A 24,701-nucleotide genomic window follows, 5' to 3' on the forward strand; every position below is an offset into this window, starting at 1 on the left:
CTTTTCGCCTAAGCGAGCTTATCTTGCAATGTTAAACGCAATAGGCTGTTGTCAGATCACGCCATCTTTGCGCGGTTTCCGTCATGATCTGATGATTTATAAGAATTTGCACAAATATTGTGCCAGATCCTTTGTCAGCTGGGTGCTGTTCCAGTTTTGGTATGCTTCCAACAGACCTGATAGGCTCGTTCGGACAGGTCGGTGATAGGCTGATTGAGGAGTTGACTGGAGACCCACGGGTTGCTCTCACGTCATGACAACTGATGAATACAAAAGGAAGGGCTTGGTATGCTTAGGTGCTGCCTTTCTTTTTGCGAACGCCAACCTTATTACACAGACCCAAACGCCAAAAATCGCCAAAATGAAGGTCTTTATCGTCTTTGCTCATCCTGAGCCGCAGTCCCTCACCGGCTCCCTGCTCAAAGTCGCAGTCGAAGAACTAGAGGCCCAAGGCCACGAAGTCAAGGTCTCCGACCTATATGCCATGAAATGGAAGGCCCAAGTTGACCGCGAGGACTTTCCCCAACAACCTGCCGATGAACGTCTCAGGGTGACAAAGGCATCAGCCGTTGCAACCTATGGAGGCACACTCACCGACGACGTGAAGCAAGAACAAGAAAAGTTGAAGTGGGCCGACTTTATCATCTTTCAATATCCTTTGTGGTGGTACAGCATGCCTGCCATTCTGAAAGGTTGGGTTGAGAGGGTCCTTTCCCTTGGATTCGGATATGGTGTTGGGGAGCACAGCGACAAGCACTGGGGCGATCGATACGGAGAAGGCGTCCTACTTGGGAAGCGCGGCATGGTAGTCCTAACAGTCGGAGGCATGAAAGAACACTACTCTGCCCGAGGAATCGGTGGACCGCTCGAGGATCTTCTATACCCTGTAACCCATGGAACCCTCTACTACACCGGCGTCGAGGTTCTGCCGTCGTTTGCCATGTATAAAACGGATCGAGCAAGCGATGAACAGTTCCAAGAGGCAGCTGAGGAGCTCCGGCAGAGGATGCGAACCTTGTCCACCGCAAAGCCTATTGCCTATCGGCGACAGAATGGCGGAGACTACGAAATACCGGCTTTGACTCTGAAGCCTGGGCTTGAGGATCCCGGTACTTCAGGTTTCTCGTTGCATAGTCGCAACGTCTAGGACGTAACGGGACCTTGAAATTTCTCAGGAACTAGGTTTGGGTTGAATCACGTTCATGCTAGGCCACATGAATTGAGGGTTAACAATCGCAACTTAGATATATATAGAACTTTACTATAATACTATTGAGTAAGTCATCAATGCATAGTGAGGTACCAAGAGAACAGTTACTGCACATTGGCACGATATACATAGAAGTTTTCAAACATGCGAGCCTTCTGACCAGGGGTGAACTCTCGATAGCAAGCATCTCCCGTGTAGTCCATGTAGTTGAACATGGGATCGTTGCCGGGCTGGTCAGGACAAGTATCTCGTGGCTCCGTGCACCCGATTTCTGGGCTTCCAGCCTCGGCTTGAGCAGGCGTGTCATCGATGGCGTCGCCGAAATCGCATCCTCCGTAGAAGGTGTGATACAGACCAAACCAGTGACCGGCCTCGTGTGTCGTTGTCTTACCCAGGTTGGCGTCTTTCCTCTTGCCGCCGGGGACAGTTTGGGCGTCGACGGTGCAGCCGTCCATGAACCTGGTGATGTCGAATGTAGGGATAGTGCTGTTCTCGGGAAACGTGCATTCCTGCATACCAATGTCAACACGGCCTTGCAGGACAACCGGCATTACTTACACCAAGACCACCACCATACATTCTAGAGATAAAGTAAACGTTGAGGGTTTTATAGTCGCCCTTATGGAGCTCCTTTTTCATCCAGTAGTCGTACGTGTTGTTCGCCCAGGTAGCGTTCAGTGTCCAGTCAATGCCACGAAGCTTGAACTGGATGTCATATGGACCAAAGTTGTCGTTGAGAACTTCAATCTGTCGGTGCAGCTGGTCCTCGGTAATCTCATCCGGGGTAGCCGTGACGACGTGAAAGTAGGCATCTAGGAGGAGACTACTTTCGTTGCGGGGGGCAAGCGTGTGGCCGGGGGACTCTCGCTTGGCGCGTCCATGGGGTGTCTGCGACTCTGCAAGGAAAGCCTCGCTTGGTTCACTCCTACATCGCACGTGCGTTTGGTCGCTGCTTGGTTCAGCTGCCATAAGAGCAGCAGCTAGTCCAGTCAAGATAGCAAAGAGGCCGCGCATTGTGTCGAGAAGAGGGTGGTTGCAAATAGGGAAGCCCTAGTGGAAGGATTCCAAGCCTAATTTATACATCAAGTTTGGGCCACTACGTAATGACGTCTAGCATACCTGGGAGTGCTACTGTAGCTCTGGGCAGCAGGGGTAAATACGAGGCAACGTCCCACAAAAGGGTAGCTCATCATGTTAAAAGTCGGGACTCCCATGTCGCTCGGGACCATACAAGTGTCCGAACAACTGCCAAAAGATTTTCACGGGATACAGGTATTATATACCCGTCAACATTACCAACCATGTTTGATCAGTCACTGGAGATTAGAAAACCGAGGCTGCGGTATTTCGGCGTGATAATACTCCCACTACGGAAGTGCCTGTGGCAGGCAAAGATGGAGTGCGGTCGATCTATCAAGGAGCTCCTGGCGTGGTTCACATTTCAAGTGAAACTGGGACGATCCTATTCTCCTAGTAGCATCAAAGTGCGGTGTAGACACCGCAAGAGGAAATACAAATCAACAAAGGGAAGCAGCTCGTTCATTTACGACATGTCGGGGCTACTAGGATTAATTCCCCAAGTCTAATGCGTCTTTGTGACAACATTCAATATTCCTTCAACGTTCAGCCTCAAGAGCTCGACCGCTTTAGTTTCCTTATTACATAGCAGCAACGTTAAAGATGAGTCGGGATTCTGATACGATCTGGTGGACTAGGATTAGGCTGTACTTTCCCCCATGACCTCATTGCCGGTGCCATAAAGTAATGATATCTAAGATTTTCAAAGAGCTATCAAACTGTCTCATTCAAGTACTGTTGTCGCACACTAGTACCGCTCTGGCAAAAGTGCAAATAGTCCAAGCACCCATCACAACTGGTAGCCAATAACGCCGTATATCCGTCCATCGGCGTTATGGGGCTTAGGCCAACTGCCCTTTTTGCCCCAGTGCCGCTGAGGTGCCCCCAATTCCAGGATGCTGCTTTGGACTCTTCCCCTTTAGTCTCCAAGTTCCACTCCTCTTCCCTGCCTTGGGAATCTTCAGCTTCCTTCTGGCGCTCTTTGTGTTTAACCAACTTGTTCTGCACTAGGCACCATCGCTGTTTGTCAACTTCGATCAACCTGTTGACTCGGTCCTTGAAAGACCTTGATTCCTTTTCATCCACCGTCGACGAACTGTCTAAGTCCGTGAGAATGTGGGGAGGGCCATCTTGGGCTATTTGGCGGATTTTCACAATGATATCCCCCTCATCGAAGATGACGACCAAGTGACCCAAACTACTCGTCGTAACAACTCCCGAGAGACTCCGTAAGTCTGCAAGACCTTTTGCTAATGCTTCAGCGTCTCCAGTCTCAGTATCAGCATGAAAGCTTAGACTTGAGCCATCTCTCCTGAAAGCTAGTCTCACTGTAACACGATCCTCGGCGAGGATGCTGGCGCCACCCTCCCTGTCCATGCGACGGATCTCAATGTTTTCCTTCAACGAGACGAAAGACTGGCCCGTACAACTCATACGCTCTACGTGAGCATGACCTCCACAAATGACTACACACGCGTCAAAAACCGAAATGCGAGCAGCAAAAGACGATCCCATCAACACAATTCTTGATGACCCAAACCCCTGAACCATATTGACGCGGGATTCCCCAATGGAAAACATGGTGCAATGATTATCAAGGCGAATCTGCTCAACTCGTGTTTCTTCTGTGATGGTGAAGCTAGATTTGTCAAGCCCATCGATCTTGTTGACCTTTGTGTTACCACTGACATAGGCAGCGCAGCGCTCAGATAGGGTCATGTCCTTGATCTCAACCTGGCCCTTGATGACCAACGTTGAAAATTCTGAGCCAGATAGGCTCTGGATACTTGATGGTCCGTAGATGACTGTTCGAGAAATGTGGTGTGTTTTGAGATCCCCGATGACCGACACTGTCCGGATCTCAGTGGTTGAATCGTCACAAACAGTGAGCTTGTCGATTTTTGCTTTGTTTGAGAGGATCACTGATGACCCATGCTGAATCAAAAGAACTTCAGCGGTCAACGATGAATGTGAAATCAGTCTCGAGTGATCTATGACCCTCAATGTACGCACTTGGAATCGGCTTCGGTAATCCAACAATGCCACCAACAGTTTGGCACAATCCTCTTCCTCCTGCCAGAAGCCTGATTTTGTGCCGGACTGCTTATCAGAACTAAACTTGAGAGGGTCAAGCAGCCTTTGACAGCTCACCAGCCCATCTGATTCGGCGAGCGACGCCGGCGTCTCGCCGAGGTAGTTTCGAGCACCAGTTTCCGCTCCCACCTGGAGAAGCAAGTCCACGGTCCTCCCTAGCGACTTGGCTGTGTTGTCTTTCTTTCGAAGATGTAGCTTCGGTAATTCAGCCGTCCCCAAGCGTGTTTTTGACTCTCCTACGCAGAACAGATACTCAATCACAACCGTTCTGAAGCAAGGCAAACTGCATGCATAATGCAGCGGCGTCATCCCAAGGGTGTCCTTTGTGTTCGAGCGCGCTCCTTTGCTTAAAAGCTTGTCCACAACGGTATGGAATCTGGACTCGCACGCGAGTGAAAGCGCGGTTCTTCCGTCGTCATTCGTAGACTCCAGGTCGTTCCCAATCAGTTTGCAGATAAAAGGCTCGACTGTCATCTCGGAAACTCGGTAGTCCTTGATGCTGACAGTAGTAGGAAACTCAAGGCACTGTATCTCGCCAATGCTTAAGGAGGATTCTTCAGAGACGATGATCGAATCGATTTTAATCTTGCATCTGGGGCATTGGAGTGCCCACAGTAATGGTGTTCTCTCGTTTGTGTCCTTCAGGTCGACGCTTGCTCCTCTTTCGAGGAGAATCTGAACGTAATCCCACTGCCAGTTTCCGGCAAGAACAGACAGAAGTGTACGCCCGTCGCTTTCTCTTTTCAAATCAATGCGCTCAGTCTCAATGTTGTCCAACAGAAATCTGATGACATCGTCACTGGTGTTGGGTCTGATAGCTTTTGGCAACGCCTTGGTGAAGGATAGCCCAGCTTTTGGGACCAAGGCTGCAGCAAGAGAAATCTTCCCATGTGGAATATAGACCTTCGAGATCTGTATCTCGTCAACCCGAGAGCCGGCAGCCGAGAAAATAATGTCGTTGGATAGAAGGTCCTTCTCCCGTCGAAACAGTAGTCGTACCAGGTTTAGCGAACCGCCGACGACTGCCCACATCATTGCATTCCAGCCTCGACAATCCTTCCGCAGGATATCCAAAGTGCCATATTCAGACATTAGATGTGTAGCTGTCAGTTTCAAGCCAAAATATGCAGCCACGTAAAGAGGTGGAAGGGAGTTGTTGTTCGGCTCGTGTGGTTCTGTTGTCCAAGCAGGAGACAGGGAATCAACAACGAGCTGAAAGGAACTCAACATTTTCTCCCGGTTCCGAAAAAGGTCCAAGATCTTGTCTTGAAACTGCTCCTCAACCATCTGAGCATGGTGTCCCCAATGCCTGCATGAGTACCGGGAAAATGGATGGTCGACTTCCTTGGAAAGAAGAGAGGCAATGCACGATTCTGTGAGTTGGCTTTGAGCATGAGGGAATGATTCCGCGCGAACATTCTCGTTGGAAAAGTATGTTTGAGCCGTGTAGTGAACGAACCGGATATGCTTGCTGACCTGGTCTATCGTGATCAGCCCTCGACAAACTGAGAGAATGGTCTCCTCCAGGATCACATCTCCATGAGTAGACGCCGAGGAATTACTGGGATCATCCGATATAGAAGCTTCGTCCTGTTCATCTTCATCCCTGTCATTAATATCATAGTCCCAGCCGCTCAAGGCAGTTTCATTCTGGCCCACGGGGCTCTCTGCGTCTTCCAGTAATAATGCTTGTTGAAGGACGGGAAGAGTGAGACCCGAAGGTTCTCGGGTAAATATGACCCAAGACAACACTCTGCGGGCCAGGTTGACTTTAAAAGGGCCTTGGAACCAGATGTTTTTGAGGATAGCCCGGTACGCCTTCTGATAGCTCTCCAAGATTTGGGTGTGGTCGAACTGTGGTAGAGTCCTCAATGCCTTCTTGATAGCGCTCTTCCTCGAATGGCCGTTAGCTGTGTTGACCAAAATTTGCATGTATAGTTTTGCTGGCAGAAACCTGTGATTATGCCCAACATTAGTTTCCTTTAGTTGATGGTTTTTGTAGGGGGCAGTCGCTTACATCCCAGCAGCCTTTTTCGCCACGGTTTTCTTGATATCTTCTCTTAGTCCGCTATCTGTATTGTGCTTGAGCGACTGGCTGCCTTCAATACGCGCCTGAACATAGGTGCGAATGTCGTTTTCCGTAGCCAAAACCTTCATAATGGCAATTGGCATGGTAGGATCCGGTAGGCTGACTGCAGGACGCTCATCTCTGGATGTAAATAGAACGTGAATCTTGTCCCCGAGACTTCCAAGAGTCTGTAATACTCTTGCTCTTGTACATGGCTGAAATTCTCCTTCGTCGTCATCTCTACATTCATCGAGTGCATCCACGACGATGTAGACCGACTCGAACCGACGTATTTCGGTTTCCAATGCCAATCCGTATCCTTCGAGGAGAGTGCTTGGAGGCGAGGAGCCCGGTTGGTGATCTTTGTACAGAGTGACGACCTCAGGTGAGACTTCTTCGGATAGATTGACAAGTTGACGGAGGAGTGCCCCAACGTAATCAAGGGCTGACTGGTCTTCGGCCATATAGTCGCAGTATATATATGCCAAACCGATACTTTTCTCACGAGTCATTTCCTTCTGCAGTTTGATGATGTGCCGAATGATAATAGTTCTAGTAGGTTTTAGCCTCTCTTGATGCCAGATATTGCATTACTTACGCCAATGCCGACTTTCCAGCACCGGCTGCTACTCATCAGCCACCCTTTCCCTTCCTTTAGATCTTGGAACGACACTCACGCATTCCATGACACCAAAGCCATTTGTTGGTGCCATTACACCAGTTCTTGAATTCCTCCCCCTTCAGCGGCTCCTCCCCAACGTTCGGAAAGAGATTAGGCAAATATCGTTCCTTATACAGTTTGGTGAAGTCAGTGCATTTCATCCATCCCATAATCTCTGTGTTTCTTGTTAGTGGACGACGGATTCAAGTTATGTTGGTGCCTACCCACTCTCTTTCGACGGCTTGTCCGGTAGCCTGTTAGTGTAGGTGTTGATCGTGTAATGATTCCCAACTGCGACCCTAGCTTCGTCTCTGGCAGTGAGTTGATGGACGGCATTCCTCTGGGTTCCCATCTGATCATTTCAGTCATTTTCTTCTGCCAAAATCTCTCTTCAGCCTTACTCTTTCATCCTGTGGGAAGGGATTGTTGTGGAGCATTTGCTCCGACTGTGGCCGATCTTCCGACATCTACCTGTACTCCGAAGGCAACTGTCTTTCGCTCGCAATACCTGCAATAAGAGGGATGTTCCTCGGATATATTACGCTTACAATAGTAAGGCCAAGTAGGTCATGAAGACGAGCAAGGAAGGATACAAGCTGGAACTGGGAAGTGGCAAGCCGCGAGAAGTTAAGGTAGACTCAGCTGCGGGGTTCATGACTGAGCAGAGACCAGGGCTGTTCGCTGGGTTGTTCACAGCCTGCTTCCAAGCACCCAGACACGGTCATGCCATTGGACATAAGAGTGCAAGTGGCCAGCCCAACATGCATGTTGGTGTATCACGCTTCATGCCCTCGTCCAATAGCTGAGAGTTTAAAATGCTTATTTGCTTCTGTTCAGCCTGGAATTGTATGCACATCTCATTTGGGTCAATCAGGTTACGCCATGTTTCGACGGCAAACCACCTCCACTACGCGAGGACACCACCTGCATGCCTTGTCACATCCAGTGCCCGACTAACGCAGTACCTTTCTAATCCATGCTTTGCCACTTTGCCGCTTGCTCATAGGGGACCTTGGATGCTTTGCCAAGGTCTGGTGAGTGGGTACGCCTAGAGCCTACCTACCACCAGCACACAGGTGGCTGTGCTGAAGATGAGCCCGTAAGAGAGGTTCACCAAGTGAAGTTGAATAACGTGAATGCCGATAAGGCGGGCACTTGTCTGAGTTTAAATTATCGCTTATTAGAATTCCCTCTTTACGTGTGCTAGTATTGCCCTAGGGGTTGGAAGCCTGATCATGGATTGCATCTAGATGGCGCACCCAAACTTGTAGGTTCACCTCAGGCTTGGCGAGATTGCATTTAAATGGACATGGCTCAATTACATAACAGAGTCATCAAACCGTGGGTCTACCGTTCGGTTTCGCTGCAACTCGAGCACAGCTCTTCAAACAATAGTGTCTGCTATCAGTACGACATATCTGATGCGGTGGCTTGGGCCAGGTAAAGCCAGCCTTCCAACTCTCAGGGACAGCAGTAAGGAGGAGTCAGGACTAGTTCTCGGTTTCCTGAAGCTATGATAGTCACATTTTCTCGTTCTAGTCAACTCTTTGTCTGCTTCAATGCGAGACTCTTGTCTTGGTAGTCAATTTTAGGTTTCTATGACCCTTTCGGGGTATGCGGCCGGATCTTTCCTGAACCTTGCCTTAAGCCAACTACGTTTCTCTACTCCCGGCGTGAGTCAGGCCGACCAGAGTGAACTTTAATGCTCAAATGTCCAGTTAATGAATACTGCATATCACAAATATGTTGGGCCCGCAAGGCCAATTGTTTACAGGCATAAAAAGAGCAAGGGTTGCAAGGATCACATCTACACCACCAAACACAACTTCACAGTTCACCCAGCCCTGTCTCTCAGCTTGCCAACTACTCTCATACCTCACAATTTCCCAATTCGGTGTTTACCATGGCGTCAAAGAAGGATCAACTCTGCCAGAGATGCTCAGGCATTGACCTCAACAAGGTCTTTTCTGGTGGATACGAAACGCCCCATCTGGTTGTTGAGCTTGGTGATGTTCCTCAGGAGCAGTGCAAGTCATCGTGCGGCCTGTGCCGCTTGATCGCCGAAGCTATCTACAGACCTTTCTGTAACGAGGATCTTGCTTCGTATCACGACAAATGCGATCTTTGTGAGCAGGTCGGCCCTGAGCAAGATGACGAACCGCAGCCATACCTCCTCGTTGCCGTTGAGATCCCCCTGGAGAAGAATAGGGACTCCATCGGTCATTCAGAGTCTTCCGAGTACATGGACACAGCGGATATGTTCAAGGTCAGCCCCTCGCGATCGAAATCCCAGACAAAAACGCATACTGCCCTCCCAGTTAGGGAACTTGAGAAAGGGACTTTCATCGCCCTCAAGGTCGCACGAAAGAGAACCCCAGACGCACAAGTGCTTTCATACTATGGAAGCATCTACCCAGCCTTTTCAACCCCCAATATTCCATCGCCAGCCCGTCGAGTGCGCAGCCGGATGAACTACAGTCTATGGCGCATCTTCCTGGAAGAGTGCCAGAAGAACCATTCAGCATGCAATTGGACTGTCGACCGAGTTCTGATCAAGGGTCTTCGCTTTATTGACTGCAAGACAAGGAAGCTCAAGAAGGCTGCTCCGAAAGATTCCTTTGTTGCACTGAGTTATGTCTGGGGAGAGCGCGATGAAGAGCCCTTCGATGACAGTCAGCTTCGGAGGGGAAAGCTTCCACCTACCCCCTGGGTCGTCGAGGATGCCATGCGAGTGGTGACTCAGATGGGTTATCGGTACCTGTGGGTAGACAAGTATGCATCTCCCTATCAACAATCCGTTGCCTGAACTAACGATTTAAAAGATATTGCCTCCCGCAAGGCGACGAGAAAATCCTCCATGAGCATCTCTATCAGATGCACCTCATCTATCAAAACGCATTGTTCACCATCGTGGCGGCAGCTGGTACACATGCATGGCATGGATTGCCCGGTGTCTGGTGGATAGATCGACGAGAGCAGACGCATGCGGAGGTCAACGGTCATCTCCTTGTCTCTGCAGTTGAGCCATTCCCGCCCACATCGCAGTGCAAGTGGAACACTCGCGGATGGACGTAAGTGAATCACTCTGACAGTACTAGCACATGCTGACCACCCATAGGTACCAAGAGGGACTCTTCTCACCCCGCCAGCTCATCTTCACTCCTCATCAAGTGCTGTTTCACTGCACCGAAGGTCAACAATCCGAGATATTCACCGAGCCAGTCTCGTGGCAAGTCGATAAACGACCCATACGTGACTTGTCAGTCTGGAACCACATCGAAGCCTTCTCCAAGCGTGACTTGGCTCACGGCTATGACGTCCTCGACGCCATCAAGGCTACAATGAGCACATTCACGCACGGTTCGGGAGGCCAGGCAGCGTTCCTGTGGGGAGTTCCATTTGCAGAATCTCCACGTCCACTCGACAGCTCGGAAGTTCGTACTCACGTATCCAGACTCTGCGAGGATCCTATTGAGTCTGCTTCTCAAGTTTTCTGTTACGGATTAGCTTGGAAAGCCTCCAGGCACGATTCCGAAACCACGACCAAGACATCGCAGCGACGCACATACTTCCCGACATGGTCGTGGGCGAGTGCAGATGGCTCAGTTGAGTTTCTGGCCGCAAAATGGCCAAGTCAGACTTCAAAGGAATGGATCAGCTCAGAACTTGCCGTCTCTATCGAAGATGTGGATGGACGAGTTGCACCCATCTCTCAGTATCTCAGAAAAGGTTATCCCTCTGAGCCATCGAGGTACCTGCATGTGGATGGCTGGTCTCTCCGAGACGCGATGGTTATTGACCCCATTCGCGGACAGGCATTGGTGGAGTTCGGCGAAGAAAAGTACAGGCTCAAAGGCTCGTTCACATTCGACCCCCTTTCGGAGGAACACCGAAAAGAGGTTTGCGCTGTACTATCTGAGACACAAAACGGCAAGAAGCGCTGGGAGGCTCTCATAGTTCACATACCGAAAAGCTTCTACAAAACACCTTTTGTAGTCGTCTTGGTCAAGTTGGATGATCCCGAGCGTCCCAACAGCGATATCTACGAGAGAGTGGGATACGTACACCAACTATACGTGAAAAGGATGCCGAGAGCAGAAAGAGAGGCGGCCCGCCAGGTCCAGGCCATTCCGGAGCCTTCGATGAAGTGGGCAATCGAGGAAGTCCGGCAACTTGAGCTGGATCAAGAAAGACGACAGGCTGAAGCAGTGGAGAGATGTCGAGCCGCGAAGGCGAAAAGACTTCGAGAGAAAGCGGAGAGGCTTCAAGAGAAATCATCACAGGCCTGGGATGGCTCCTGGGCCTATCCTATGCGGCCACATGGTGTGAGCGGCAATGCACGGAGTGCTCTGGAATCTACCACGCCAGGTAAGGGGGTTAAGGAGCCTCTTGACGAGAAAGAGGAGTCCCTTGGTGAGGAGTGTGCAGAGTCTGTTGACGAGGATGAAGACATCTCTTATGACGACGATGATTTCCTTGATTTCCTTGCCAAGTCAAACGCAGCTATTCCTGATGCGACCAAGCGGGCGACGCTTGATAAACAAGCACTTGGCGAGGGGAAAGACAAGAACTCTGAGCGACTTGACGAGAGCACTTTCGAGGTCATCACCAAGGCCGACGCAACTTCGCCCGAAAAGAACTCCCTCGATATTAACTTTGACGATGGAGATGACACAAACTCCAACTGCGACTCGGCCTCGACAGACTCGTATGACTATGGTGACGACTTCATCACTTCTGAAGCCACATGTGGTAGAGACCGGCGGTTCTTCAGACATCTGCCTATTGTTAGACGGAGTCTTATAATTAGATAGGCGGGAAGGGCGATTCTCTTGATATCAAACGGATCGATACTTGGAAAGTTGAGAAGAGATTGTTCAATTCGTCCACATGAGCAATACGTAGCTGCACAATCCATCTTGAAACCTGCCATTCTACCAAGCCTTTCTAACCTGTGTCCTACAAGAAGAGTACAGCAAGTCTGGTGAGGTGAAACACCTCAAATGCGAGGTTAAAGACACCCAGCTTCTCCCTAAATCCCCCCATGCTGCTATCACTAGCACTCTACTCCAGCTCTTTCAGAGCTTCATACACTCCGTTGTAACCACAGTTGTAATCCATATTAGCTAATCGCTCTTCCCTGGTAATTTCATCAGCCTGGAGACGAGTGTCCTGCAGCACTTTTGCCGCACGTGGTCGCCGAACTGCGTCGATCTTGGAGAGCACCGATTTGATATCATCCTCGTCCATGCCTGGAAGCAACAAACGGATACTATCCGCATTTTCCATTGCCATGTTAGCTCCCTATTCTTGCATGGGCGTCATGGCGTGTGCGGCATCGCCAATGACGATGGCACGTCCTCTGTATCAGTTTGGGAGAGGACCCATGTCCTGAAGGTCCCAAACCTTGACCTCTTTGGCAATGCTATGGCCGTCAGCTCTCTTGCTTCCAGTTGAAGGTTAACGGAACAGGCCTACCTGAGTATCTTTCGGATGAGCTCGTAAAAGTCGGCAAACGTGCTAATCAGCTCCTTGCGATCACCATTTGCATACCAAGACTCTTCAGCAACAAGGCGGTTCATGTCGTCCAACGTCTGCAGGGCGCTGATACGACTGTCGGCCGTCTCGGGATCCCACCACTCGGGCAGGTAGCCGAGAGCTTCCTTGAGCTTGGCAAAGGAGCTGGCAATCCGGTAGCAAGTGTCGCCATTCTTCTTGGCTCGATGGGTCTCGTCTCCGGTGATTCGTTTACGGAGACGTGAGTGAACGCCATCCGCGACTAAACCCTGCGTTAGTTACTCAAGATCTAGGTCTCTCATGGAAATCTTCTTACTGATAACGGCATCGCCTCTTACGACTGACCCGTCGTGCAGCGTGGCAGAAGCTGCCTCGGGATTAACCTCAGCAACAGCAGTGTTGAAGACCATGCGGACAGGCTCTCCCTTGATACCATCCGCAGGCGGCGCAGTTGCCAGCATGAGCAACTCCTCTCGGAAGTAAGACCGCTTCATAGTCAAAGTGTCAACTCCATAGCGGCCTTTAAAGTCAATGGGGAAATCCTTAAGCCGCTTGCCAGCCTTGTCGAATAGACGATAGTCGTGGCAGGGGACGCCGCCACTGCGATCAGCGTCGAGGCCCATGGACTGAAGGATCTTGACACAGTTGGAGAATAGGCAAATGCCTTGGCCGCCAGTGGCTGCTTCAGGACCACCGCGTTCATAGACAGTGGTGTTCCTGGAGAACACTCGCCGCGCCGAGGCCCGCAAGTCCAGAGCCAACAATGATGATGTTCAGTTTCGATTCCGCCATGTTTTCAGTGGTTAAGAGCCGTGGGCCAATTCTTGAAGGCAAGAGAAGTGTAGTAAGGGGAATGATAGATGTTGATCGGGAGGTCTCACTCACTGCCCCGACTGAGCTGGTGTTTTATATCTCGGTTTCTTGTCGTGAAACGTGTGAATGTAGGACCGTAAACTCCGTCGGTGAGAGCTACTCCTAGTTCCAGCCGGGGCTCGCTCCTTTCCATCTTTGGAGATGCCAAACGGAGCTGAATTAACTTATAGATCCGTCCCGTCGGGCTTTTCCAAAATGCCCAACAGCGGAGTAAACCCGAAATACGAGATTAATTAGCCAGTTGTCATTGAACAAGTATTTTAATAATCACTGTCACTGATCATTCGAAAAGCATTGGAGGTCGTAGATTAATGGCAGGGTCAGTCGCGGCAGTGTAGCAAAACTTGGTAATTAATGCGCTGTGAGGTTATAGCCTACAGCTATACCTATCACTATTGAAGCTCTTGAAACGCATCATCGATCACGGAGACATCATGTTGCCATGTCCAGCTCTAAAATATAATTGAAGCACTCTCCCTTACTCAACGGGACACATTCTCCCTCAAACCCTTGGTCCTGAGCGTAAACTTGGTATCATCCTCGCCAAACGGCAACGAGAGATTGTCAACAGGGCTGTCAGTGATGGAATTATCCCTGCTGTGTCCGTTTGTCTTCAGCAGGGCTGTCCTCAAAGCGTCGCTATGCTGGTTCATCATCTCACTGTCGACACTTCCCCTTCGGCTCTCTGTTATACTGCCTCCATCGCCATCCGTCTGACCTGACATGGTCGACATCCGACCCTTCAGTCTGCCAGCCCATAAACCGCGGACACCACCCTTTTTGCGCTCGGGAACTTGGTCGGTGCCAGCGCTGCACACGTAGAGCAGGTACTCCAGATTTGGAAGCGAATGACGGATGTCAACAACTCGAAGACCTTGTGAGGCGCAGAGGGCTTCAATGTCTTTGTTGAGGAGGAACCATCCGTACTCAAAGCGCCACTGGCCTGCTGTTGAGCCACCCCGGGGCAAATATAGAGGAAACTCTCTGCGAGAGACCTGCTTGTCTGACAATTGAGAAATATGGTCGCGGGCGTATGATCGAGAACCGAACCAGTCAAGAGGGTATGGTAGCGGATGGGATAAATAAAACTGGAGATGATGGGTAAGCATTGTCGCATACCCAAGCCCGGCAGACAAGACATCCTCGGGGATCTGTTTCGCCGTCGCAGCATCGTAGGTCGAGTTCGGAAGAGGAAGATTGCAGATCTTGAAAGAAAGCGCTGGCGAGTTCGGTATAGGAGTAATGGGGAATATTTCGGCGAGGTCGGAGCATATGCGTCTTCGCTGACCGCGAATCTGTTGCTGTGTTGTTTCGAGAAGCTGTTTGGAAGCTTCCAACTGCTCCTTGTTGTTGGTAATATCCTCCTCGGCCTTGGCCTGAAGCTCTCTCCCTTTTGCTATAGCCTCTCTTCGACTTTTGAGCGATTCTTGTAGTTCATCCCGTCTCTTCTCTGCTTGCTGATTTGCGCGCCGTTGCACAGCGACGTACTTTTCCACCAGTGAAGCTGACTCGCGCGCTGTCCCCGATCTGTCCTTTGGTCTCGCAGCTAATATCTGATTTATCTCCTCCATGAGTCGTTGTTGAGTCTCTATCGCGTCCTCGATCGAGCTTTCTAGGTTGGCCAGCTTCATAAGTGTACTGTATGACGATGTGGCCATTCGCGGAGCTTGTTTGGGTTCCGAGATCTTGTTCGGGAAATCGAGCGAGTAAACACCATCTTCAAGGTGGAATACGAGTGCGTTCGGGGGAAAGTTTCGGTCTAGGAGCGTGCCTATAAAGTTGAGTCGACGAAGGTCTATCGATTCTTCGAGCAGGAAGATCCACGATGTTTGTTTTGGTCGCCGGACCCAGACACGGACGGTCAAGGCGCAACTTCTCGAGATGGTCGAATCGGAGTTTTCGAGGCTGAAGAACCTAAAGTTAAAGTTCTACTTGGTAGTCAGATGTCTGCTCAGCTTGAGAGTGTCCACACGTCTTACCGCTGCCTTCTCGCGCACTTCGCTGACGTAGACGGGCTCAGTCTCCCCTTCGACGTGCAGCGAGTAAAATACATCCCCAACCGACTCCTCAATCAACGTCTCAAGCTTCTTCTGTCTCGCGACGGGGTTCGTATGCGCCAAGCTCAGACTCGTCCTTCTCTTCTGCTGTGGTCGCAAAGCATCAGGCCGCGTAGCGTCCTTCCTCAAGCTCTCGGACGATCGCGATGGATGCAATTGGCTCGTCTCCCTCACCACGGGCAGCTTCTTGGGACTCGTATTTAGATCGGCATCGTCGGCGGTCCTCAAGTTCGTTGGCGCAAAAGATAGGTTGCGTAGCCAAACTCCGCGCAAATGGCGGAGCTTGCGATTGCGGGCGAGGAGACGGGGGCGACGGGGTTCAGCTAGAGAAGACATGGTGACGATAGCATGCTGCGAGTGCGCGCAGCTGATAAGTGTAGCTGACTATGACATTGGGCGATTAAAGAATATGGATCGAGAGTGAGGGCGAGAGATGGGGGGTATATCTTGGTGGTTGGCGTGGAGGTCCAAGAGAGGAGGCGTCATGGAGGTATGGGAAGCTCGGAGCTTAAACTCAAGGTCACGAGCCGCGATAGTTGCAACTCGGCTATAGCGATTGCGACACGAGACAGCAGTTAAGACAACACAAACAAGTTTAATTGTCTTGGAGAGTAGCTTTGAATGTCTATGGAATGTTCCGACTTACAATTCTTACTATTGTTGGTTCAGTAAAGCCAAGGACTCAATCCACCACAACTGAAGCTACTGTCGCTGCATGATTGTCACGTCTGAAAGAGAACTCGATTGATCATCGACAAAAGAAAACATGTATTAAGTCTAAATGTAAGTGCCTAAAGTTTGTGAAAGAACGAAAATGTCATCCGGCTGGATGTTTGTCCAAATGTGGTGTTTGTACCTCCCAATTGCCTTGCCTGTACACCTTTCATATCCCAGCCAGTAAAGCCGTCAGTCGTCACCATGTTTTTGCAGTCGTGCACCGCTTAGTTGCGGATGAAGGAGTAGCAGTCCTTCTTCTCCTCAAGGTACTCCTCCTCGCAGGGCTCGGTCTCAGGGGCGACCATGTAGTGGCAGTTGCCGCTCTCAGCAGTCTGGTCGAACTGGATGGCAGCGCAGACGAGGATGTGGGCGATATCGCCGCGCTTGGTGCCGGAGTGGATGGTCTGGAGAGCACCCTGGGCCTGGCAGATGGCGAGGCAGTGGTTGACGTCGTTGGCGTGCTCCTGCTTGGTGCGGGTGATGTACTCCTTCTTGAAGCCCTTGTTGCAGATGGGCTGGTAGTGGCTGCTGAGGTCCTTCTTGCTGTACTGAGAGCCGGGGCCGTAGCTGGGAGTTCCGTGGCCGTTGTTGCTGCCGGATCCGTTGCCAGAGCCGTTACCGCTGCCGTTGCCAGATCCATTGCCATTTCCAGATCCGTTGCCATTGCCAGAGCCGTTTCCATTGCCGGAGCCATTGCCGTTACCAGAACCATTTCCGGAGCCGTTACCATTGCCGCCGTTGTTAGATCCGTTACCAGATCCGTTGCCGTTGCCGTTGCCTCCGTTGTTGGAGCCATTGCCGTTTCCACCGTTGTTGCCGCCGTTACCATTGCCGTTCTGGCCATCCTTGTCCTTGGGAGTGGTCAGGATATCAAGATCGATGGCAGCTTCGTCCTCATCAGCCTCGCCACCAACGTCAAGGTCCAGGAGATCTTCCAGGTTCAGGCCATCCTTGCCCAGGAGACCGTCCAAAAGTTCAGGCACAACACCATCCTCGCCCAGAAGGCCATCCAGGAGACCACGGCGCTTGTGAGTGAGAACATCGACATCGACAGTAGCTTGGTCGGTGTCCTTCTTGCCACCGACATCGACATCAACGAGGCGGTTGGCCCGCTTGGCGTGGGTGAGAACATCGACGTCGACAGTAGCCTGGTCGGTGTCCTTCTTGCCACCGACATCGACATCGACTAGGCGGTCGGATCGGCGCTTGAGATCGATGAGAGGCTTGCCGTTGAGGTCAAGGCGGAGGAGACCATCGGGGCCGAGGAGGTTGAGGTTGGCCAGAGGAGGCTTGCCATCCTTGCCCTTGCCAAGGTTGAGGTTCACGAGGCCATCCTTGCCGATGACGTCGAGATCAGCCAGGGAGCCATCCTCGCCAACGTCGAGGCCGAGAAGAGGGTCGACGGTCATGCCATCCTTGTCCTCATCGATGTGCTCGCTCTCGGGGAGCTCGCCAGTGATGTGGAGGTACTTCTCAAGATCCTCCTTGCTGAGAAGACCGAGAAGAACAAGCATCTGAATGTCGTGGATGACAGTGTTCTTCTTGCACACCTTCTCAGGAACCTGGTAGCAGTTGTCGGTGCTGCATCCTCGGCGGTAGTGAACCGACTTCTGAGGAGTAGTGGGGGTGACAGTGATGTACTTGTCCTTGGCCTCGACCTTGTTGGGCTTCTTGGTGATGATGTCGAGGGTAGGGCAAATGCTCAGGTCGATGAGGGTCGAGATGTCGAGGAGGCAACCGGTCTCACGGCTGATGACCTCGAGCTGGGAAATGATGTTGGAAGGCATCTTGAGATTAAAAAAGTTGTAGTTGGTTTGTAGTCGAAAGAGTGACTGAAGTGTGTATTAAAGAGTGAATGAAGAGGAGAGTAGTAGAGTAGATGAGATGATTGTGAGTGATGATGAGAGTTGAGTTTAGGAGGAACTACTATCCCATTATATACCCAGAATCTTACAACTCAAAACCCCTTGAAGCTCTCACAAGAACTCGATCCTCGCAAAGACCCTCCATGGTGAGACCTCTCTATTCCGCGTCGGAAGCTAATCTCGGTCGATTGATCATAGACTCCCTAGTCAATCTCGGGTCACGATCAACCAAGAGATTGATCCTTCACCAAAGCCTCCTCGAGGAAAAGAAACAATCCTGCCGATCGTAGAGAAGCGAAGTCTGCCGGATGGATAGCTAGGAGGTCGGCTCAGATGTGCCTCCGAGACAACAGCTCCAGCCGACAATGAGTGTCTCATTGGCGCTGGGCCGTGGCGGATCTCGCTGCTTCAGAGTGTTGTCAGTCTCGATAGAAGCATTGTTCAATTGCATAGACAATCGCAAGTCCACGATAGTCCTAATACCATCGCTTCAGTTCCTCTCGTCAGCTTCAATCGCACTCAATTGCACTCACCTCTTCCCCTCCAAAACTCCCTCATGACGTATCCAACGCAAGGAGTTCTCGTCCCTGAAAATCGCCCTCACCCGCAAAAGCAAATACTGCCAGCCCCCCGAACCGATGATCGACAATGCAAAACACCAAAAAAACGCTTAGATTCAACTGAACCCTGCCGAAAAAAGGTCCTGGCAGGTCCTGACAGGTCAAAAATAGTGAGACGGCACGGATACTAGCTCCAAGACAATACAGAGGGGCGAACCCCGTTTGTGACGGGTCCCCCCCTGCAGATGAGACAGAAACAAGTCTATTGTTCATCTCGGCGTCACGGAAAATCTAGTGGCGCCCTTGTTTGCTTTGCTTTATGTGAATCGCTTCAGCTTAGTTATCCCCCTCTCGTTCTATCCCGTTGACCGGGTCCTCGGCCCACTTCCAACCTATGATCTCAGGGTATCCAAGTTGTCCGTCTGCTCGAGGAGGTTCACCAGCGGTAGGAACAGGCTCTCTCCCTGCTCGCCCTGCGACACGGCTGGTAGAAGCTGCTTCAGGTCGTCCCATGTCTTCCAGTACCATCCGTCGCACTTCTGTGGCTCTAGTACCTGCGTTGTGGGTTAGTCGGGTGAGCGGCGCGGGAGCAGCAACTCGTATTTGACGTACCTGGGGTTGTGCCGTCTTGTCCTCCATCTCGCATAGGACGAAAAGGGTGATGTAGTGCTTTGCCTCCTTTTCGAATACGTCGTTTGTCACAGCGACGATCTTGATGCCTCGGACTTTGAGGCCCGTCTCCTCGAGGACCTCGCGCTCAGCGCACACGAGGATGCTCTCGCCATAGTCGAGATGGCCGCCAGGGAGTTGCCAGGTGCCTATATCCCTATTAGCCTGCGTGTATTTACATAGTATCACCGTTACTCACCCGCTCCATGGCTTCCCTTGCGCTTCCCAGTAACCATCTTGCCGTCAGGCCCATAAATAATGGCAGAAACGCCAACGCGGGGGTTTAGTGCAGCTGAGGCCATTGCGGATTAGATGCTTGAACAAAAGTGTTGAACCAATAAATGAGGTTTGGCGAAAATGAGGTGAATGCGATGACTTCGATGTAAATGCTACAAACTCTGCGCTGATGAGAAACACCTTTATCGATCCTTCGTGAGGGCGCCCAAGGCGGTGCAGTGGCGCTGACTCATCGCTGGAAATCTGCCTTCTACGGCCTCCATTCACTCCACGGCGATCGTGGCACAAATAGTGGCAGAATATGAGTGGGCGTGAATGGAGTTGCCGATATGCCTTGGAAAGATTTTACAGATTCTACACTAGATATCGGCGTCTGCTGAGGCTACAAGGTTGATAGTTGTCGGATTTTTTCTTGTGTGGTGGTTCAGGGTAATTGAGGGTGTGCCAGCGTGGTACAATTCGAATCATGTGTAGCAACCAGCATCGCCCATCACAGCCTCTAATCAGTGCTGATGATGGTTATTTACAGTTCCTGTCATTGTGCGAGGCCTCATAATAATTTTCTTGTTGTTTGGGCTATTATTCAAAGGTCAATGATTATTACACATCTGTTGCTCACCACCAAGATCTCCACTAACCTCTTGCAACTTTTCGTCATTTATTTACTCATAAACACATCTAATAATATTCAACATGGCCAAATAACGCTCTAACAACTCTGATGGTCTATGCGCAAAGGAATAAAAAAAGGCCCTGCCAACAAAAAACGGCTCTCATCAAGTCGTAAATAATCCGTCAAACAAGAAGCTTCACAGCATCTAAATGTGAAGCCTCCCAATGTACTCCACATGCCTTGGCGGTCTGCCTGCGATGGGGCGTACATCCCCACAGCCACGACAATGGAGGTTTCTAGGAAAGAGGGTGGCTAGTCGAGCCTCGCTGTCTCACAGCAACAGCTCAACTTGAAACACTTTCAGAGAGTGGTCGACAGAGCCTCATCCCATGACGGCTCTTGTCAACCAATCTTTGAAAGGGCAGCTATCTATTCCTCGACATCACGGGCGCCAACCCGCTACAAGGCTGTGTTATGCCTCGGCTGCACGAGGCCTGCGAATATAGTTTTTCAACGTTCGGATTCTTGCACCGAACCTGTCTCAGCAAGCCGGCGAACCGAGGCATCGACACGTGCCGATGTCTGACGGGGGAGGACAGTCTCAGAGGACAACGTTGGGCTAGACAGTAATGTCAGGCCGCTGGGGCTGGTCCTGCACCAAAGGTTTCGCCAGGCTCGCCCGCCAGTCATGGGAACGGCTGCGAGGGCGCAAACAGTCCATACAGCGCGTCCTGAGAAATGTCCTTTTCTTGATCGTTCAAGAAGTCGAGCAGTCCTGGTGATGTACCAAAAGCGGGATCGAAATGGTCCATATGTGGGATGTAATCAGATGGAACATACGTACCCGTCGATGCTGTCGTGGTGGGCGCGAGACCAGGAGCCGAAGGGGTCATGGCCAGAGGGAAAAAGAAGCTCTCGTCAAGGCCTGCCGGCTGGGGTCCCTGCTCCGGGCCTGCGGAACTGCTCTCCTTCAGAGTGGTCTGGAACTCACGGACCATATCTTGGAGCACGCTGAGCGGCTTCTTGAGGCCAAAGTTGCATCCAAGCTGCAGCTCGCTGAGGCATGTCCAGAAGAAGGAGATGGGCTCGGTGAATTGGCCTCTCTCGTGACGCTCTTGGCGAAGGATCACAATGACAGCCGAGTAGACAGCATACGAGAGTAGGAATGGCGCGCGGCGGAGAGTAAACGACTCCCGATATCGCCGGACCAGCTTCTGAATCATCAGAGCACTCTGGATGCATGCCTCCTCACCGCGTCGCTTGGAGCTCTCGTCGGTGTGCCTCCTAAGGTGACCCTCCTCAAGGAACGCGCGGTGTAGCAAGATGGTGAGCGCATGGAACGTGGTACTGTACCGACCGTTAGCAAATAGGGACCCCTACGTGGGGGCACTGGGGTAAGCTCACTGTGGGGTGATTTGATGCGGTGGAGGCGTGATGGTGGTAGTATCATCGGGGTCGAATCGTAGGTGGCTGGGTAAGCTGTTCTGCCACTTCTCAAACTCCCTCTCGATCGATTCCTTCTTGTTGAGGAGGTACTCGGTCGTGTACTTGACACACTGGATGCCGTACAGGTCATTGATCCTTGTAGAGATTTGCAGTATACGCACGAGGCTGCTAAACGTTGACACGGCGTGGGCAGGTTGACGTCCATATGGAGGTGGAGCCGAAGCCGGAGACTTGGGATCGACGTAGGGCTCCCACTCCTCGAGCTCCTCAAAGGTGTCGAGCAGCTGGAGTGGCACCCTGGCCTGCGCAGAGGCGAACATGCAGGGGCGTCCGAGGTACAGGGCCTGGGTAGCATCGGTGGTGAAGGCGGCCCAGTATAGGCGCTTGCGCATCTCCTGCTCCAGGTCCCGTCGCAGTACCCGCTCAGTCGTGACACCGCCCGTGCTCTCATAGTCGGGACCCAGCATCAGGTGGCAACCCAAGTCGATAATCATGCGATGCGCAGTTCCTGACAAACTCCAGCCGGCGCTCGGTCTACCCTGCGACACGAGCGACACGCTGGTCAAGAGCAACGCGAGGGCCGAAGGGATGCTAGGTTTGTCCAGCTCGTCAACGAGAAGTTCGCGGAATCGATCGTAGAAGCGTCTGCCAACGGTTTGTGGGTCATCCCGGTCGGCGCGTAGGCACAGGCGATCGCTGTATAGAGAAGTCGAGTAGAAGATGGCATTGAGAAGGAGTTTGTTTGCAAAGGGTCCGCCGCCGCTGGCAAGACTGTCCATGATAGCAGGTCGGTACGAGATAAGGTAGGCGTAGTGCTGTCGGTTGAAGTGCAGGTCGAGAAGATGCTTGGCAAGCTCAGGATCCACGCCGTCCAGGTCCATCAAGTCTCGTGGGTTGCGGAACATGCGCGCTTCTCGTTGTCGTTGAAGCGCAGCATTGCTAATAAGGCGGGCTTTCGAGGCCGAAATGGCATCGTCGCCCTTGCGGGTCATGGTATTGATATTTTCTCGGTGCTGGGCGCGGGACGTGGGGTTCATGATACTGGCGAGACCGTGGACCGCAGAAACGTAGCCATTTTCGTGGAAGACGCCAGCGACTCGGGCTTCGCTGGGTGACAAGCCGGTGCCATCGCCGTTGCCGTCGTTGCTGATGGGACGAGGTACCAACTTTGCAGGAGCAAGTTCGGTCGAGTCGACGGGTGCATTTGTTCGCGAGAGGATAGTGTTGAAGCTGTCGAGTCGCGGCTTGGTTTCACTGTCGGTCGGACCAACGCTGCTTCGGGGCGGCGAGGAGAGGAAGCTGGCGCCCATTTCTTGCGCCACTGTGGAAGCCGTCGGGGTCGGAAGAGGGCTCGCGATGGCGGCGGTCGAAGCCAGACGGCTCAGGCCATGTGTGGTGTAGTCCTGAGATGCGCGGGAAGGATGATCGGCATCCATGAGTTCAGCAGTCCACGCAGCCTGCATCTCGGGGGTGAGGATTCCGGCAGCCTTCATGTGGTCGAGCATGGTTGCGATGGTCGCCTCCAGACTCTGCACACGGGCACGAGAGGGACGGGGCTCACGTCGGGCATCGTGAGGGTACACGCAGGCCAGGTTGTTTGTGCTGCACTCGATACACTGGGGTCGCGCGCCGTCGCAGCGAACCTTTTTCTGGCGACATGGCGTGCAAGTCTTGCAGAGAGCGCCACCGGACGAAGGGCGCGAAACTCCCCTAGAGTCTCGTCCGGTGCGTTTCACAATCTTGTTTGGGCCCGTCATTTGCGATCGCCTCTTGTGTGCCGCAGGCGCGGGCTTCGTCGGGGGCGGGGAGAGGTCAGCACGGCGGGCGATGGTAGTGGTGATGAGGCTGGAAGAGATCTCGTGGTGTTGAGGCGTTGACTTGAGCGAAATGTTAGTCAAGCCCTGGGTCTGGGCTTGGGGCATGGATCGAATCGGATGTGGATGGCAGGTGAGCGGCATCGGTCGCCGGTTATTTCGGTGAGTGTCTCTCTTCTCCTGCCGCCAGGTCGGGTGTCTTGCCATTCCTGCGGGGAGCATCGGGCCATATTTCTAGGTGAACGGCCCACTGAGCAATAGCGGACTCCAACCCCGAGCCACTAGAATTCGGCTTCTGAGCCCGCTAGAGGGGCACTTCCCCGGTCAAATCGGGGTCCAGCCCGGATCCACCCGATTTCCTCCGCAATGGCAGGGTCATCAAGGCGACGGTGAGTGGTGGACGAAAAAGCCTGATGCTCACTCACCGGTTGGAGGATGTTTCTTTGATTGAAGCTATCGTTCAATTGGGATGAGTTGTCACACCCAGCACGTGCGGGCATAGTTCGGCATCCTCGGTGTCCAAGCTGAATATTGTGGCATCCAATACCTCGACAACTCTCTCGACCATGATGCACAACATGCAGTTCGGCATGTTGATACCCCGCATTCGTCTAATTTGGAACAGGTTAGGCATATGAGCGATGCAGCCTGAGTCGTCATATGAAACGAGTCAAGAAACTCGTCACATATAGTGTGTGCAACTCACGTTCGGATGAATGGAGCTTCTCTAGTCAGGAACCTACTACATATTGCACACCATAACTTCCCGTTCCCCGCATCAACAAGCCCGAGATATGTCCTAAGATCTGGTTCTTTGACTCCAAGAGTGTGAATTCGTCACTCAGCCCTACTATTGGTTGTGACCATGAACTTTGCAGATCCCGAAAGGCGATATTAGAAGGAGGTCATACTCATGTAACCACGTAAACCGTCGTCAGCCATGTTACCAAAAGTGGTGGCTTCAATCCTCCTCCTTCACGAGCAACGCCCGTCGCCATCGTACAACCCTCCTCTCTTCCGTCTTCCTTTCTCCCGAGCAGCTGACGACTCCAAAGTCTGATGAAACCTTGCCAGGGCCTAGGAGACATCAGGCAAGTGAGCCAAAATCTGGAAGGAATGTGAAGAACCAGAGATACGTGGATGAGGGCTGGCGAGCGTCAAGAAACAATCCTGTTCCAAACCGAAGCGTTATGGCTGCACCGTCTAGGTAGCTGACGCTCAAG

At 51.9% G+C, this 24,701-nt stretch overlaps 9 protein-coding genes across 9 annotated transcripts; 2 read left to right on the forward strand and 7 right to left on the reverse strand.

Moving 5' to 3' along the window:
* Positions 1–336: 336 nt before the first annotated feature.
* NECHADRAFT_101787 (uncharacterized protein) lies at positions 337–1,353 on the forward strand. The gene has a single exon (XM_003039712.1). The coding sequence runs from the start codon at positions 362–364 to the stop codon at positions 1,145–1,147; it is 786 nt and encodes a 261-aa protein (XP_003039758.1). The 5' UTR covers positions 337–361; the 3' UTR covers positions 1,148–1,353.
* NECHADRAFT_85501 (uncharacterized protein) lies at positions 1,315–2,224 on the reverse strand (the record flags this gene model as incomplete). Its single annotated transcript, XM_003039898.1, has 2 exons — positions 1,315–1,719; positions 1,769–2,224. The coding sequence occupies 2 exons, from the start codon at positions 2,222–2,224 to the stop codon at positions 1,315–1,317; spliced, it is 861 nt and encodes a 286-aa protein (XP_003039944.1).
* Positions 2,225–3,001: 777 nt separating this feature from the next.
* NECHADRAFT_85502 (uncharacterized protein) lies at positions 3,002–7,149 on the reverse strand (the record flags this gene model as incomplete). Its single annotated transcript, XM_003039899.1, has 3 exons — positions 3,002–6,335; positions 6,399–7,001; positions 7,127–7,149. 3 exons carry the CDS (start codon positions 7,147–7,149, stop codon positions 3,002–3,004), a joined length of 3,960 nt encoding a protein of 1,319 aa, XP_003039945.1.
* A 1,864-nt stretch (positions 7,150–9,013) lies between these two features.
* On the forward strand, positions 9,014–11,924 carry NECHADRAFT_85503 (uncharacterized protein; the record flags this gene model as incomplete). Its single annotated transcript, XM_003039713.1, has 3 exons — positions 9,014–9,882; positions 9,933–10,181; positions 10,229–11,924. 3 exons carry the CDS (start codon positions 9,014–9,016, stop codon positions 11,922–11,924), a joined length of 2,814 nt encoding a protein of 937 aa, XP_003039759.1.
* A 250-nt stretch (positions 11,925–12,174) lies between these two features.
* Positions 12,175–13,419, reverse strand: NECHADRAFT_96614 (uncharacterized protein; the record flags this gene model as incomplete). Its single annotated transcript, XM_003039900.1, has 5 exons — positions 12,175–12,382; positions 12,460–12,552; positions 12,589–12,889; positions 12,944–13,309; positions 13,356–13,419. 5 exons carry the CDS (start codon positions 13,417–13,419, stop codon positions 12,175–12,177), a joined length of 1,032 nt encoding a protein of 343 aa, XP_003039946.1.
* A 563-nt stretch (positions 13,420–13,982) lies between these two features.
* NECHADRAFT_96615 (uncharacterized protein) lies at positions 13,983–15,893 on the reverse strand (the record flags this gene model as incomplete). The annotated part of the gene is made up of 2 exons (XM_003039901.1): positions 13,983–15,428; positions 15,480–15,893. The coding sequence occupies 2 exons, from the start codon at positions 15,891–15,893 to the stop codon at positions 13,983–13,985; spliced, it is 1,860 nt and encodes a 619-aa protein (XP_003039947.1).
* Positions 15,894–16,309: 416 nt separating this feature from the next.
* Positions 16,310–18,061, reverse strand: NECHADRAFT_101788 (uncharacterized protein; the record flags this gene model as incomplete). The annotated part of the gene is made up of 1 exon (XM_003039902.1): positions 16,310–18,061. The coding sequence occupies one exon, from the start codon at positions 18,059–18,061 to the stop codon at positions 16,499–16,501; it is 1,563 nt and encodes a 520-aa protein (XP_003039948.1). The 3' UTR covers positions 16,310–16,498.
* Positions 18,062–19,127: 1,066 nt separating this feature from the next.
* Positions 19,128–19,670, reverse strand: NECHADRAFT_9346 (uncharacterized protein; the record flags this gene model as incomplete). Its single annotated transcript, XM_003039903.1, has 3 exons — positions 19,128–19,253; positions 19,312–19,517; positions 19,568–19,670. Coding segments are annotated over 3 exons (435 nt in total), but the record flags the coding sequence as incomplete, so codon positions are not given.
* Positions 19,671–20,904: 1,234 nt separating this feature from the next.
* Positions 20,905–23,421, reverse strand: NECHADRAFT_49835 (uncharacterized protein; the record flags this gene model as incomplete). Its single annotated transcript, XM_003039904.1, has 2 exons — positions 20,905–21,565; positions 21,623–23,421. 2 exons carry the CDS (start codon positions 23,419–23,421, stop codon positions 20,905–20,907), a joined length of 2,460 nt encoding a protein of 819 aa, XP_003039950.1.
* Between the last annotated feature and the right edge of the window lie 1,280 nt (positions 23,422–24,701).

The sequence above is a fragment of the Fusarium vanettenii genome, assembly GCF_000151355.1.
Source record: "Fusarium vanettenii 77-13-4 chromosome 10 genomic scaffold NECHAsca_82_chr10_2_0, whole genome shotgun sequence".
NCBI classification, from domain to species: domain Eukaryota; kingdom Fungi; phylum Ascomycota; class Sordariomycetes; order Hypocreales; family Nectriaceae; genus Fusarium; species Fusarium vanettenii.